The following is a 14,126-nucleotide window of genomic DNA, read 5'->3' as shown; positions in this document are numbered from 1 at the left end:
GTAATGAATACCGATGACACCTTCCTGAGCCCTTATTGGTTCCCCTCACCAAAGGAGCAAATAAAACAGAGCCGTTTCAACTGATTCTACTAATTTGTGTGTGTGTGTTTATGTGTCGGAGCTCACCTTTGCACCAGGGATTGAAGAGCAGGTAGAACGTCTCTGGTGTGGTCTGCTCCAGGATGTGTCCATCAGGGGAGAGGAGCAGCAATGTCATGCTGTAGATTCCCACAGGGGCGTCTGCTGGGCTGTGGATCGTCAGCAGCACCTCATTCTGAGCCCTCTGCTGGCGGAACCACCACTTGTCACGGCCAGCACGGGCATCCAAAACCTTCACCACCACCTCACCCTCCTTACCTAAACATGCAAACAAACAAAAACTCATATACTGTCAGTCAAAGCTATTTTACCAGACCATTTTCGTTTTATATCTGTCAATCATAACTGACTCCTCCTCCCACTTTGCAATAGTATCCACTCTATAGCTGACTAAAGCTTATGGTCCTTGGCATTGAGTTGCTCACCCAGATGCAGGATCATGGCTAGTTTGTGTTTGGGCGGCAGGGGTGTGGAGCACTGCAGAGCGAGGGAGAAGGGCTGCCCCCTACGAACCAGCAGCCTTTCCATGTCCATTTCCCCTGTACGATGGGCATGGTTGTTCACCTGGCAACGCAGGTCCATCCCCATGAATACACCTGGAACACAATAAAAGAAAGAACATAGGGCACAGTCACTTCTACTGTGTAGTTAGGAATAATGTGTTCATGAGGGAATTTTGGTGGTAACCAGGCCATACACTAATACTCTAGTAGATATTCATATTTCTAGACAGATCTCTATTTTAGTCATATCAATCACAATGGTTGTACAGGTCAAACAACAGAAAGGTCAGACAAGTCATCAATTGGAGCCTGACTATCATTATGAGTCACCAAGTCAAGGACCACACTTCATATTTATAGAAGCTACTGTAGGTAGGCAACTCCATTCAAGCATGATGTACTGTGTGAAAACATTCGAGATTGAGATTCTGGCAATCAATACGTTTTTTTTTAACTTATCCCGTGTCAGATGAACTTGTGGATAGCATTTTTATGTAGCATACCCTAAGGTATCTGTAGACTTGCAGTCATTGTGCTGATGATACCCACTGGGCACAGACGTCAGTTCAACATGTAGTTTTGATTTACATTTGGTTGAGTTGTCAACTAACGTGAATTCAACGTGAAATCCACAAAGCATTTCATCATGTTATTGGATTTAGGTTCAAAGTTGTGAAAAAAATATAAAATGCCCTTAAGTTGATTACTTTTTGCTAATCTATTTTGGCAGGAAATCTTGTGTGCCATGTACTTATTGTCAGGACCCGGTGTGAGAAACAGTCACTAATAGTCGACAGAACCCAGAAGATGAGGCAGACACAGCAGTACTAGAGACGGTGGTTTAATAAAGGAAAAAGATCTTCATGCAAAAAATATAAATCCACAACGTCAAAAGTAATGCCAAGAGAAAAAAGGAGTATCCTCCAAGATACAATGAAAATCCACAAAGTGGTAAGAACAGCAGGAAAAAACAAACCTTAAAAAGAATAATCAAAAATAAACAAGAACAAAACCAGAGTACCTCAGAAAAATCCAACTAGAGAAGTAAAGTTTCACAGCATGGCTGGGTGCTAACATACAAACACAGAGCAAAGAACTGAGGAACACTAAGGGTTTAAATACCTACAAGGAAATGAGGCACAGGTGCAATTAATAACTATAACAAGGGAAAAACAAAAGGTTCAAAAAGCCGCAATGGGGGCATCTAGTGACCAAAACAATCCTGGCCAAATCCTGACACTTATAACACACACAGAAACAGACCATCTTTTTCCACTAGAAGAAACACTGATCTACTGTATATTCTGTATAAATTTAGAAATGTATACATTTCAGGATAAACTTTCAGATAGCACATCTGCCCATCCTTCTATTTTTATGAATAGTGCATACAAGCCTAAATTGGTCTCTTACTCTCCTGGTATGCATTGCTTAAATTAGAATGAGTGATCTCAACACACTGCTGTGAATTCATACGACAGCACATTTTATTTATATGGTAGCACATTTTTCACAGATATGGAAACTGCAAGTAATATTTGTCTCCTCTACTTCAGAGAGCACTATCAATGGTTTGAAAAAGCAGTGTAATAATGATAAATCACTCACCGTTTTGGTCAGCCATTTTCCAGTCTTTGTTGTGAATATCTCCTCCTTCTCTGCCGTTTTACCTCCTTTTATGATAAGTTTGACTCCTCTTGTGCCTTTTCAAACAGCCCTGAAGGTGTATGCCTCACTTTTCTACCACTGTCCCCACCAGGACTCCGTATTTATACTGGAGAGGAATGGCCCCATTCCTGTGCTCCAGCACACGCTCACACACACCTCCCATTCACTATCCTTCCTGACCTCTGACATCACACTCTGTGGAGAACCAGAACAAAGGTGTGCTCACAGTCAGTCTCTGTGTGTGTGTGTGTTCGTCATGCGCCCCCATGTGTGTCTGCCTACTTCAATATTTTACTTCAATACTGAAAAAAGGATGAGAGCCCAGGTATTTACTATAGTTTGTGTCAGCCGTCTGCCCCTCTGATGCAAGTTCAGACACCCGTTTTTTTGTTCAGCAGATGGGTTCAGGGAATAGGGCACACTTTTACTAATCCAGCAGTATTCCAGTAAATGTTTTGCATCATATACAATTTCCTGTTTCACAGTCTCCATAGCACGTACATGGGCACTTTTTTCTTTCTGGATGGGCCAGTCACAACTTAAGAGAACAAACAAGTTGAATACGTTTACAGCATGATATACTACTTAAGAGGGAAAATATGATTTTGTTCCAGGGTTTTTATTCATATGTATTGGTGTCCAGGACATTGACTGGAGCTCTGTCCATTTTTCCTTGCACATGGTATAGCAATTTAATCAACATAATATATGCTTCATCATTTGTTGAGTCATTTAGACTGGAGACACGTCCCAATGTTGAAGAATACTAGTGAAAGCAGAATGGGGATTTCTACTGAAATGTATGGTATTGAAATACACTCCCCCCACCTTCAACCAGGTAGGCCAGTTGCTGCGGGGTGCAGAGCTGTTGGCCAGGGTTGGGGTAGCCAGGTGGAAAGCATGGCCAGCCGTAGAGAAATACTTATTGAAATTCTCGGTTATCGTGGATTTATCGGTGGTTACAGTGTTTCCTAGCCTCAGTGCAGTGGGCAGCTGAGAGGAGGTCCTCTTATTCTCCATGGACTTTACAGTGTCCCAGAACTTTTTGGTATTAGTGGAGCAGGATGCAAATCTCTGTTTGAAAAAGCTAGCCTTTGCTTTCCTAACTGACTGTGTATGTTGGTTCCTGACTTCCCTGAAAAGTTGCACATCGCGGGGACTACAGTATTCGAAGCTAGTGCAGTGCACCACCGGATGTTTTTGTGCCCTGCTAGAGCTTCCCTGGTCAACTGTAAGTGCTGTTATTGTGAAGTGGAAACGTCTAAGACTAACAACGGCTCTGCCACGAAATGGTAGTCCGTTGCAACTCTCACTACTGAGTTCCAAACGGCCTCTGGAAGCAGCGTCAGCACAATAACTGTTTGTTGGGAGATTCGTGAAATGGGTTTCCATGGCCGAGCAGCCGCACACAAACCTAAGATCTCCATGCGCAATGCCAAGCGTCGGCTGGAGTGGTGTAAAACTCGCCGCAATTGGACTAGAGCAGTGGAAACGCGTTCTCTGGAGTCTGACAGATGAATCTGGGTTTGGCAGATGCCAGGAGAATGCTACCTGCCCGAATGCATAGTGCCAACTGTAAAGTTTGGTGGAGGAGGAATAATGGTCTGGGGCTGTTTTTCATGGTTTGGGCTAGGCCCCTTCGTTCCAGTGAAGGGAAATCTTAACGCTACAGAATACAATGACATTCTAGACGATTCTGTTCTTCCAACTTTGTGGAAACAGTTTGGGGGAGGTCCTTTCCTGTTTCAGCATGAAAATGCCCCGTGCACAAAGCGAGGTCCACACAGAAATGGTTTGTCGGTGTGGAAGAGCCCTGACCTCAAACACCTCTGGGATGAATTGGAACACAGACTGTGAGCCAGGCCTAATCGTCCAACATCAGTGCCCGACCTCACTAATGCTCTTGTGGATGAATAGACGCAAGTCCCCGCAGCAATCTTCCAACATCTAGTGAAAAGCCTTTCCAGAAGAGTGGAGGCTGTTATAGCAGCAGAGGGGACCAACTCCATATTAATGCCCATGATTTTGGAATGAGATGTTTGACGAGCAGGTGTCCACATACTTTTGGTAATGTAGTGTATCATATCATCTGTCGAGACTGACTACTTCAATGACATGTCATGAGGGTCAACGCTCCAATTTCAAGTCGAGTATCATGTTATAATATTTGTGAGACTCGATTCAAATCCAAGTCATGGGATTCAAGTCCACAATTCTATTACTAATATAGCTACAATACAGTAATAGGTCATAAATACAAGTACTTTCTGAGTGTGTACTTGCTCAACTATCAGTAGATATTAGGCTATGTGAAGTTACAATTTGTGAGAATTGGAATGATGAGTGTGTAAGAGGTATGTGTGTTTGCCAGCCAGACTGTGTTTAAAAGTCAAATTCCCACAGTGATAGTGGAGTAAGGAGACACACCAAAAGGGATACAATATGAGGGATCTTTCTTCATCACCATGACAGCATCATACCCTCTTGCTACAGTGTGTGACATATTTAGTTAACTCTCAGTGACTATAAATAATAAATGAGGCCTCTGGTATTTTCTGAGTGAAAGCGGAAGGAACAATAACCTCTCAAATCATTTTGATGGCAGCAGATTATCACCATGCTGTTACATTGCTTGGGTGGTGCTTGCTTTTGCTGACACACAGAAGCCCCTCTGTCCAGCTTACACAGGGGGCAAACAAGTGTGTTAGACACTAAACTGAGGAATGCTGTGACAGTCAGGTTTCGGGAAAATGGCTCATAGGACTTCTTCCTCATAGCACCTATGTGACAAGCTTCTTGACAGTTGACCAGTATGACAAGTCACACAATGTCTCTCTCTTCTTGGGAGCTCAGGGAGGATATGAGAACAAGATGACAGGCTGTAAAGGTCAAGTCTGGGGTAGAGTGATGATTTACGAGAAACTCTTTTTTATACACTTTTTCGTAACAGGTTATGCAAATTTACGCAGCAGATTAGCAGAATTAACGTAGCAGGTTAGGAGACTGAGGTTAAGGTTAGGAAAAGGGTTAGAGTTAGTGAAAATGCTATCCTCACCTGCTACGAAAATCACAGTGTATCGAAGTGGAGTGGAAAGTGTGTGTCCTGATGATATACAGCCAGCCAGAAGGCTGAGGTATCAGCCAAGTTTGAATAAAATAATCACTGATCCGAATGTTCACACAGGGAGAGTTACTCTCCACAGACCGCCACTGAAATAATAAGCATCTTTCATCCTCTTCTTCGCACTTGTGCCAACGCTGAGACATAAATACTCTCCTCCTGACAGAGCGGGTGCATTTTTGGAGCATAGCCAGTCCTACCTGGGGACTGAGGCAGCATTGCTACATGTGGGCTGGCTATGTACTGTAAATCAAATACAATTTTATTGGTCACATATACATATTTAGCAGAGGTTTTTGCAGGTGGATAGATACAGCAGGGCAGGGACAGCCCAGATCAGGGGTCTCCAATCCTGCTCCTGGAGAGTTACCGTCCTGTAGGTTTTCACTCCAAACCCGGTTGTAATTAACCTGGTACAGTTTATCAACCAGCTAATTATTAGAATCAGGCGTGCTAGATCAGGGTTGGAGTGAAAACCTACAAGATAGTAGCTCTCCATGAAAAGGGTTGTAGAGGCCTGGCCCAGATTGAGTGACTCCCTGAAATTACACCCCATGTAAGTCATGAATCCCCTCTTTCACTACACCAGACAACGCAGAAGTAAGAACAGTGAATCAGACACCTCAGTCAACATGTACTCAGACTCTGAACAAGAGATTTAGAGCTATCTGTGGTCTTCAGGAGGTCTTGTTCTTGATCCTTCCTTCTCCTGCGGAGGCAGCTGCAACACTTGGTGTGCAGACATCTCCATCAACACAGGCTGAGTGCGTGCTGCCAGGAGGAAGTCACAGAATGGAGACAGAAACCTCTGCCCAGTGCTCACCCCCTCCACAGTAAAAACACTGTCCTGGGCTTCCTTCCAGCATTCAGAACAGAGGTGTGTGTGTGTGTATGTGTGTATGTGTGTGTGTGTGTGTGTGTGTGTGTGTACACCCTCCCAGACCTGCAAGACCGCCTCCCGAAGGACCTGCACAGAGAGAACCCATGCCAAAAGGACCAACACCCATACCCCAACCAGCTGAGACCACCCCAAACAAACCCTGGCCACACCCTATATAGGCCCCCCCTTGATCAGACCTATGCCACCCCCATGGCCCCTGCAGCAAGGACCTCAACATGACAGCCTCACATATGCCAGGCCGTAAGAAGAGCAAGAGGCCCAAACCCTACTAATGAACCCCCCAAAGCCACATCTTGCGACCTATGAGGTATGTATCAGATGCTCAACATGCTCTGTTCACACCTACTGTAATGGTCCGGGCCTAAACCACACAAAAACAACACTCGACACTATGGAACACAAAGCTTTTAATGTCATCCTGGAATATACAAGGTCTGAGGTCATCTGCCTTTGGCCTAAAGAGCAGGAACCCAGACTTTATCAAAGAAATTGGAAATACAGACATTGTCATTCTATAAAAATCATGGTATAGAGGAGATGGAACCACTGATGACCATCCACCAAACTACCAGGTGTGAAACAGGGAAGAGACGCAGGTGGTATGTTAATTTGGTAGAAGACCTAACCCACTCTATTAAATTAGTCAAACCAGGAACATTTTACATCTGGCTAGAAATGAATAAGGAAATTATCCCAACAGAGGAAAATGTCCTCATGTGTGCTACCTATATCCCCCCAATAGAATCTCCATACTTTGACGATGACAGCTTCTCCATCCTAGAGGGGGAGATCAACCATTTCCAGGCCCAGGGAATGTCCCAGTCTGTGATGACCTAAATGCCAGAACTGGACAAGAACCTGACTCACTCTAGCACACGGGAGACAAACACCTACCTGGAGGTGACAATATTCCCTCCCAAATATGCCCCCCTAGACACAACTATGACAAAACAACCAACAAAAATTGTTCACAACTCTTGCAGCTCTGTTGCAAGCTGGGTCTGTACATAGTTAATTGTAGTCTTCGAGGAGACTCCTATGGTAGGTACAACTACAGCTCATCCCTTGGTAGTAGTACTGTAGATTACTGTATCACTGACCTCAACCCAGTCTCTCTCAGAGCGTTCAGTCAGTCCACTAACACCCCTATCAGATCACAGCAAAATCACAGTCTACCTGAACAGAACAATAGTTAATCATGAGGCATCAAAGCCAAAGGAACTGCACAATATTAAGAAATGCTGTAGATCAAATCAAATTGTATTTGTCACATGTACCGGATACAACACCTTACAGTGAAATGCTTACTTACAAGCCAACAATGCAGTTTTAAGAAAAATACATAAAAAATAACAAATAAAGTAAAAAATAATTAAAGAGCAGCAGTAAAATAACAATAACGAGACTATATACAGGGGGTACCGGTACAGAGTCAATGTGCGGGGGCACCGGTTAATCAAGGTAGTTGAGGTAATATATACATGTGGGTAGAGTTATTAAAGTGACTATGCATAGATAATAACAGAGAATAACAGGAGCATAAAAGAGGGGGGCAATGCAAGTAGTCTGGGTAGCCATTTGTATATATATTCAGTAGTCTTATGACTTGGGGGTAGAAGCTGTTTAGAAGCCTCTTGGACCTAGACTTGGCCCTCCGGTACTGCTTGCTGTGCGGTAGCAGAGAGAACAGTCTATGACTAGGGTGGCTGGAGTCTTCGACAATTTTTAGGGCCTTCCTCTGACACCGCCTGGTATAGAGATTCTGGATGGCAGGAAGTTTGGCCCCAGCAATGTACTGGGCAGTACGCACTACCCTCTTTAGTGCCTTGCGGTCGGAGGCTAAGCAGTTGCAATACCATGCAGTGATGCAACCAATCAGGATGCTCTCGATGGTGCAGCTGTAGAACCTTTTGAGGATATGAGGACCCATGCCAAAACTTTTCAGTCTCCTGAGGGGGAATAGGTTTTGTTGTGCCCTCTTCACAACTGTCTTGGTGTGCTTAGACCATGTTAGTTTGTTGGCGATGTGGACGCCAAGGAACTTGAAGCTCTCAGCCTGCTCCACTACAGCCCCGTCAATTAGAATGATGGCATGCTCGGTCCTCCTTTTCCTGCAGTCCACAATCATCTCCTTAGTCTTGATCACGTTGAGGGAGAGGTTGTTGTCCTGGCACCACACAGCCAGGTCTCTGACCTCCTCCTTATATGCTGTCTCGTCGTTGTTGGTGATCAGGCCTACCACTGTTGAGTCTTTGGCAAACTTAACGATGGTTTTGGAGTGGTGCCTGGCCATGCAGTCATGAGTGAACAGGGAGTACAGTAGGGGACTGAGCACACACCCCTGAGGGGCCCCCGTGTTAAGGATCAGCGTGGCGGATGTGTTGTTACCTACCTTTACCACCTGGCGGTGGCCCATCAGGAAGTCCAGGATCCAGTTGCAGGTGTTTAGTCCCAGGGTCCTTAGCGTAGTCATGAGCTGAGGGCACTATGGTGTTGAATGCTGAGCTGTAGTCAATGAATAGCATTCTCACATAGGTGTTTCTTTTGTCCAGGTGTGAAAGGGCAGTGTGGAGTGCAATAGAGATTGCATCATCTTTGGATCTGTTGAGGCGGTATGCAAATTGGAGTGAGTCTAGGGTTTCTGGGATAATGGTGTTGATGTGAGCCATGACCAGCCTTTCAAAGCACTTCATGACTACAGACGTGAGTGCTACGGGTCGGAAGTCATTTAGGCAGGTTACCTTAGTACTCTTGGGCACAGGGACTATGGTGGTCTGCTTGAAACATGTTGGTATTACAGACTCAGACAGGGAGAGTTTGAAATGTGAAGACACTTGCCAGTTGATCAGTGCATACTCAGGGTACACGTCCTGGTAATCCGTCTGGCCCTGCGGCCTTGTGAATGTTGACCTGTTTAAAGGTCTTACTCACATCCACTGCGGACAGCGTGATCATACAGTCGTCCGGAACAGCTGGTGCTTTCCTGCATGTTTCAGTGCTACTTGCCTCGAAGCGAGCATAGAAGTAATTTAGCTCATCTGGTAGGCACGTGTCACTGGTCAGCTCTCGGCTGATGGAAGGTAAGTAGTGTAGAAACCTACCAAAAAACTATTAGGCAACAACAAATTCAATCCCTTTTAGACAAGTTCCTGGACAAAACATTTCACTGTATTAGTGAAGGTGTAAAATTTGTAGTAGAAAGCCTAAACAGTATATTTGACCCTTCAGCTTCCCTATCAAATCAAAAATTGTCAAACAGACAATCTAAGAAAATTAATAAAATTGACAAATGGTTTGATGAAGAATGCAAAAGCCTAAGAAAGAAATTGAGAAATCTATCCAACCAAAAACATAGAGACCCAAAAATCCTCTGCATTATCATTAACATCAGACTTGTACATTTCCTCAGTGAAAACAATGTACTGAGCAACTGTCAAATAGGCTTTTACCACATTATCGTACGACAGACCACGTATTCACTCTGCACAGCCTAATTGACAAACAAACAAACAAAAACAAAGGCAAAGTCTTCATGTTGAGTTTACTTCAAAAAAGCTTTTGACTCAATTTGACATGAGGGTCTGCTATACAAATTGATGGAAAGTGGTGTTGGGGGAAAAACATATGACATTATAAAATCAATGTACACAAACAAGTGTGTGGTAAAAAATGGCAAAAGACACATTTCTTTCCACAGGGCCATGGGGTGAGACAGGGATGCAGCTTAAGCCCCACCCTCTTCAACATATAGATCAACGAATTGGCGCGGGGACTAGAAAAGTCTGCAGCACCCGGCCTCACCCTACTAGAATCTGAAGTCAAATGTCTACTGTTTGCTGATGATCTGCTGCTTCTGTCCCCAACCAAGGAGGGAATACAGCAGCACCTAGATCTTCTGCACAGATTCTGTCAGACCTGGGCCCTGACAGTAAATCTCAGTAAGACAAAAATAATGGTGTTCCAAAAAAGGTCCAGTTGCCAGGACCACAAACACAAATTCCACCTAGATAACGTTGCCCTAGAGCACACAAAAAACGATACATACCTCGGCCGAAACATCAGCGCCACAGGTAAATTCCACAAAGCTGTGAACGAACTGAGAGACAACGCAAGAAGGGCCTTCTATGCCATCAAAGGGAACATAAAATGTGACATACCAAATAGGATCTGGCTAAAAATACTTGAATCAGTTATAGAACCCATTGACCTTTATGGTTGTGAGGTCTGGGGTCCACTCACCAACCAAGAATTCACAAAATGGGACAAACACCAAATTGAGACTCTACATGCAGAATTCTGCAAAAATGTCCTCCGTGTACAACGTAAAACACCAAATAATGCATGCAGAGCAGAATTAGGCCGATACCCGCTAATTATCAAAATCCAGAAAAGAGACGTTAAAATCAATAACCTCCTGAAAGGATGCGATTCCCAAACCTTCCATAACAAAGACGTAACCTACAGAGAGATGAACCTGGAGAAGAGTCCCCTAAGCAAGCTGGTCCTGGGGCTTTGTTCACAAACACAAACAGATCCCACAGAGCCCCAGGACAGCAACACAATTAGACCCAACCAAATCATGAGAAAACAAAAAGATAATTACTTAAAATTTTGGAAAGAATTAACAAAAAAACTGAGCAAACTAGAATGCTATTTGGCCCCAAACAGAGAGTGCACAGTGGCAGAATACCTGACCACTGTGGCTGACCCAAAATTAAATGTACAGACATAGTCTTGCTATTAAGAAAGGTTGCCGTAGGCAGAGAAGACAGGCTATGTGCACACTGCCCACAAAATGAGGTGGAAACTGAGCTGCACTTCCTAACCTCCTGCCAAATATATGACCATATTAGAGACACATATTTCCCTCAGATTACACAGACCAACAAAGAATTAGAAAACAAATCCTATTTTGATAAACTCCCATATCTATTGGGTGAAATATCACAGTGTGCAATAACAGCAGCAAGATGTGTGACCTGTTGACACAAGAAAAGGGTAAACAGTAGAGAACAAACACCAATGTAAATACAACCCATATTTATGTTTATTTATTTTCCCTTTTGTACTTTAACTATTTGCACATCATTACAACAGTGTATTGACATAATATGAGTGTGATATTTACTGTTCACTTTTTGTTTATTTCACTTTTGTTTGTCCATTTCACTTGCTTTGGTAATGTAAATATATGTTTTCTATGTCAATAAAGCCCCTTGAATTGAATTGATAGAGAGAAAAATTATAACACATTTCATGCAATTCTACATGACTGGAGACCTTAGCAGAATATTTTTTAATAGCTCACAAATTATCGAAATGACAGGCTACTTTGACACTAACAAACTGAGATCAATAAAAACGACCTTGTCTTGAATCCATCACCAGCCTAGGCCTAGGTGTGTGGAGACACACATATTGTACAATATGAGGAGATTATATTCCTATAAATATAAAAAGAGGCCAGACCCAGATGCAGACACGGGAAGCAGATGGTTTGAGCTCTGATATTTATTACAGTCCAACCGGCAGGCAAAGGGAGGTCGGGGTCAGGCAAGAGTTCATAACCAGGTCACTGTCCAAAACGGTACAGTTCAGCAGGCAGGCAGAATGGTCAGGAAGGCGGGCTCAGAGTCGGGACAGGCATGGGTCAGAACCAGGAGGACGAGGAAAAAGAGACTCGTGAACAGCAGGGGCTGTGAGAAACCCGCTGGTTGACTTGGCAAACAAGATGAACTGGCGTGTGACAATACAAGCTTTCCAGTTTCACTGACTCACCCACAGCTCATTCACCAGCGATAGTCGTTGCGCTCATACCGAAAGCATATCTTTTTCGTTGTTCACTCAATTGGCCTATTTGTAAATTGACAACATTTGGTAGCCCACAGTCTTTTTTTCAGCAGAATCGATTTGCTTTCCAACCTGAGTTTTCCAGCGATTGTATTTGAAATATTGCAAAAGTCCTGTTTTGCCTGCATGCGGTTCACTGACAGATTTTCTGCGTGTTCCTGACTGTAGGCATGCCTTGTGATTGGGCTACACTCAATCCATAACTAGGCTATTTATTTTAAATATGCTATTGTTCCTCTGTGGCTTAATTATAGATCTACTCCTGGTTCAGTACTCTAAATGATTTCATTTCTTTCTGAACTGACAGCAGTAATTCTATACATTTCGCAAATGTATTTCAATTTATCAAGGGTTCTGCAGCACCTCCAGCGGCTATCATTCTACAAGGAAATAAATGAAGTGCAACGCTGGAGAGATGAGAGCTGCATTACTTGCTGTTTGGGGTTTTAGGCTGGGTTTCTGTACAAGTACTTTGTGACATGTGCTTATGTGAAAAAGGCTTCAGAAATTGGATTGATTCATTAATGTCTAGCAGAGAGAGGGAGAAAGATCATAGAAAGTGAACCATAAACCCGGACGGGCCCAACATGAATACATTCTTAGAATATTAGGCACGTTTTCATTAAACCTTTTTAGTGGGTAGGAGAATTACAGAGGTAATTTAAATTAACTACATTTTTACGTTGCAAACAGTGAAAATAATGTTTCATGCCACGAGAGGTACCCGATCCTGGAAAATGGGTTAAGAAACGAAACAGTCCAAAACTGAGAGGTGCCTGATCCTGTTCCGGCAGAACCGGCTCAAATTAAGCACTGCGACAGACGACTGACCAATGCTAATGGGAAAAATATTTTTAAGACGAAATATCGCTTAACAAGTAGCCGTGCTACATTGTTATTTCCCAGTTCAACAAACAAATAAATGCTATGAGAATTGCACATAGCTTCCAAGGTGTCTCGCCTGACGGAGGACAAATTAAGATCAAGCTTGCCACAGTAACTTAATGTTATTCAAGAGTTTGAAACCACGTGCTAACGTTAGCTAGCTAGCTAATGATTATATGCTAGCTAGCTGCTAACGTTAATTTGCTTCAACATCAATTTGCTTTTAGTTGCAAAATACAAATATTCACAATAACATTGCCTAAAATGTTTCCCTATGTTTTATCACCGCTTAATCATCATAGGCTACAGTTATTTATTTATTTCGTTCTTTCTTTTAGAACACCATTCATTGATCAATTCAATAGAAAAAATAACGAATAGTTAGTTACTGGCTACCTACTACTATTAAATTACCTTTCCAAAAAGTATTGTCAGAAGTGGGATTCGAACCCACGCCTCCAGGGGAGACTGCGACCTGAACGCAGCGCCTTAGACCACTCGGCCATCCTGACGTTATTCTACTAGGCTGTGGTAGCAGTTATGAGCATATGCACCCGAGTGAAAATTGTCTATAAAATTATAGAAAACATAGCCAGCGAGCTACTTTTGTAACAATAGTATGGCGAAAAACATGTGAATGAATAATGAAACAAGGAAGAATATCAGCGAGCTATGAAGTAGGTCCGCTTGCATTATATAGGCTAAGGTTTGGACACTTGAGTTTGTGACAGGCACGGGGGGGGGGGAAGCTATTGAGAGCCGATATAGACAATGTCTTAATACAGACAGTGGGCTAACAGTGCCTTTAGAAATTATTCATACCCCTTGTTTTATTTCATAATTTGTTGTGTTACAGCCTTAATTCAAAATGGTTTTAAATAGGTTGTTTTTGTCTCACCCATCTACACACAATACCGCACAACGACAATGTGAATTTATTGGAAATAAAATAGAGAAATATCTAATTTACATGAATTAGAATCACCATTGGCAGCGATTACAGCTGTACGTCTTTCTGAGTAAGTCTCAAAGAGCTTTGCACACCTGGATTTCCACTTTCTTAAAAAAATTATTCAAGCTCTGTCAAATTGGTTGTTGA

At 43.0% G+C, this 14,126-nt stretch overlaps 1 protein-coding gene and 1 non-coding gene across 2 annotated transcripts in view; both read right to left on the bottom strand.

Moving 5' to 3' along the window:
- LOC129861827 (protein-glutamine gamma-glutamyltransferase 2-like) overlaps positions 1-2,226 on the bottom strand; it is a 50,933-nt gene extending 48,707 nt beyond the window's left edge. Inside the window, exons 1-3 of the mRNA XM_055932971.1 lie at positions 2,211-2,226; positions 525-695; positions 127-357 (exon numbers count right to left, since the gene is read on the bottom strand). Of these exons, the coding sequence (XP_055788946.1) occupies positions 127-357; positions 525-695; positions 2,211-2,226 (418 nt within the window). The remainder of the gene's footprint in view (positions 1-126; positions 358-524; positions 696-2,210) is intronic.
- Positions 2,227-13,456: 11,230 nt separating this feature from the next.
- On the bottom strand, positions 13,457-13,539 carry trnal-cag (transfer RNA leucine (anticodon CAG)). The gene has a single exon. It is a non-coding gene; the product is annotated as a tRNA-Leu (tRNA).
- Positions 13,540-14,126: the final 587 nt, after the last annotated feature.

This window comes from Salvelinus fontinalis, chromosome 9, assembly GCF_029448725.1.
Source record: "Salvelinus fontinalis isolate EN_2023a chromosome 9, ASM2944872v1, whole genome shotgun sequence".
NCBI classification, from domain to species: Eukaryota; Metazoa; Chordata; class Actinopteri; order Salmoniformes; family Salmonidae; genus Salvelinus; species Salvelinus fontinalis.
The sequence above is the reverse complement of the archived record's forward strand: the minus strand, read 5'-3'. Positions and strand labels throughout refer to the sequence as shown.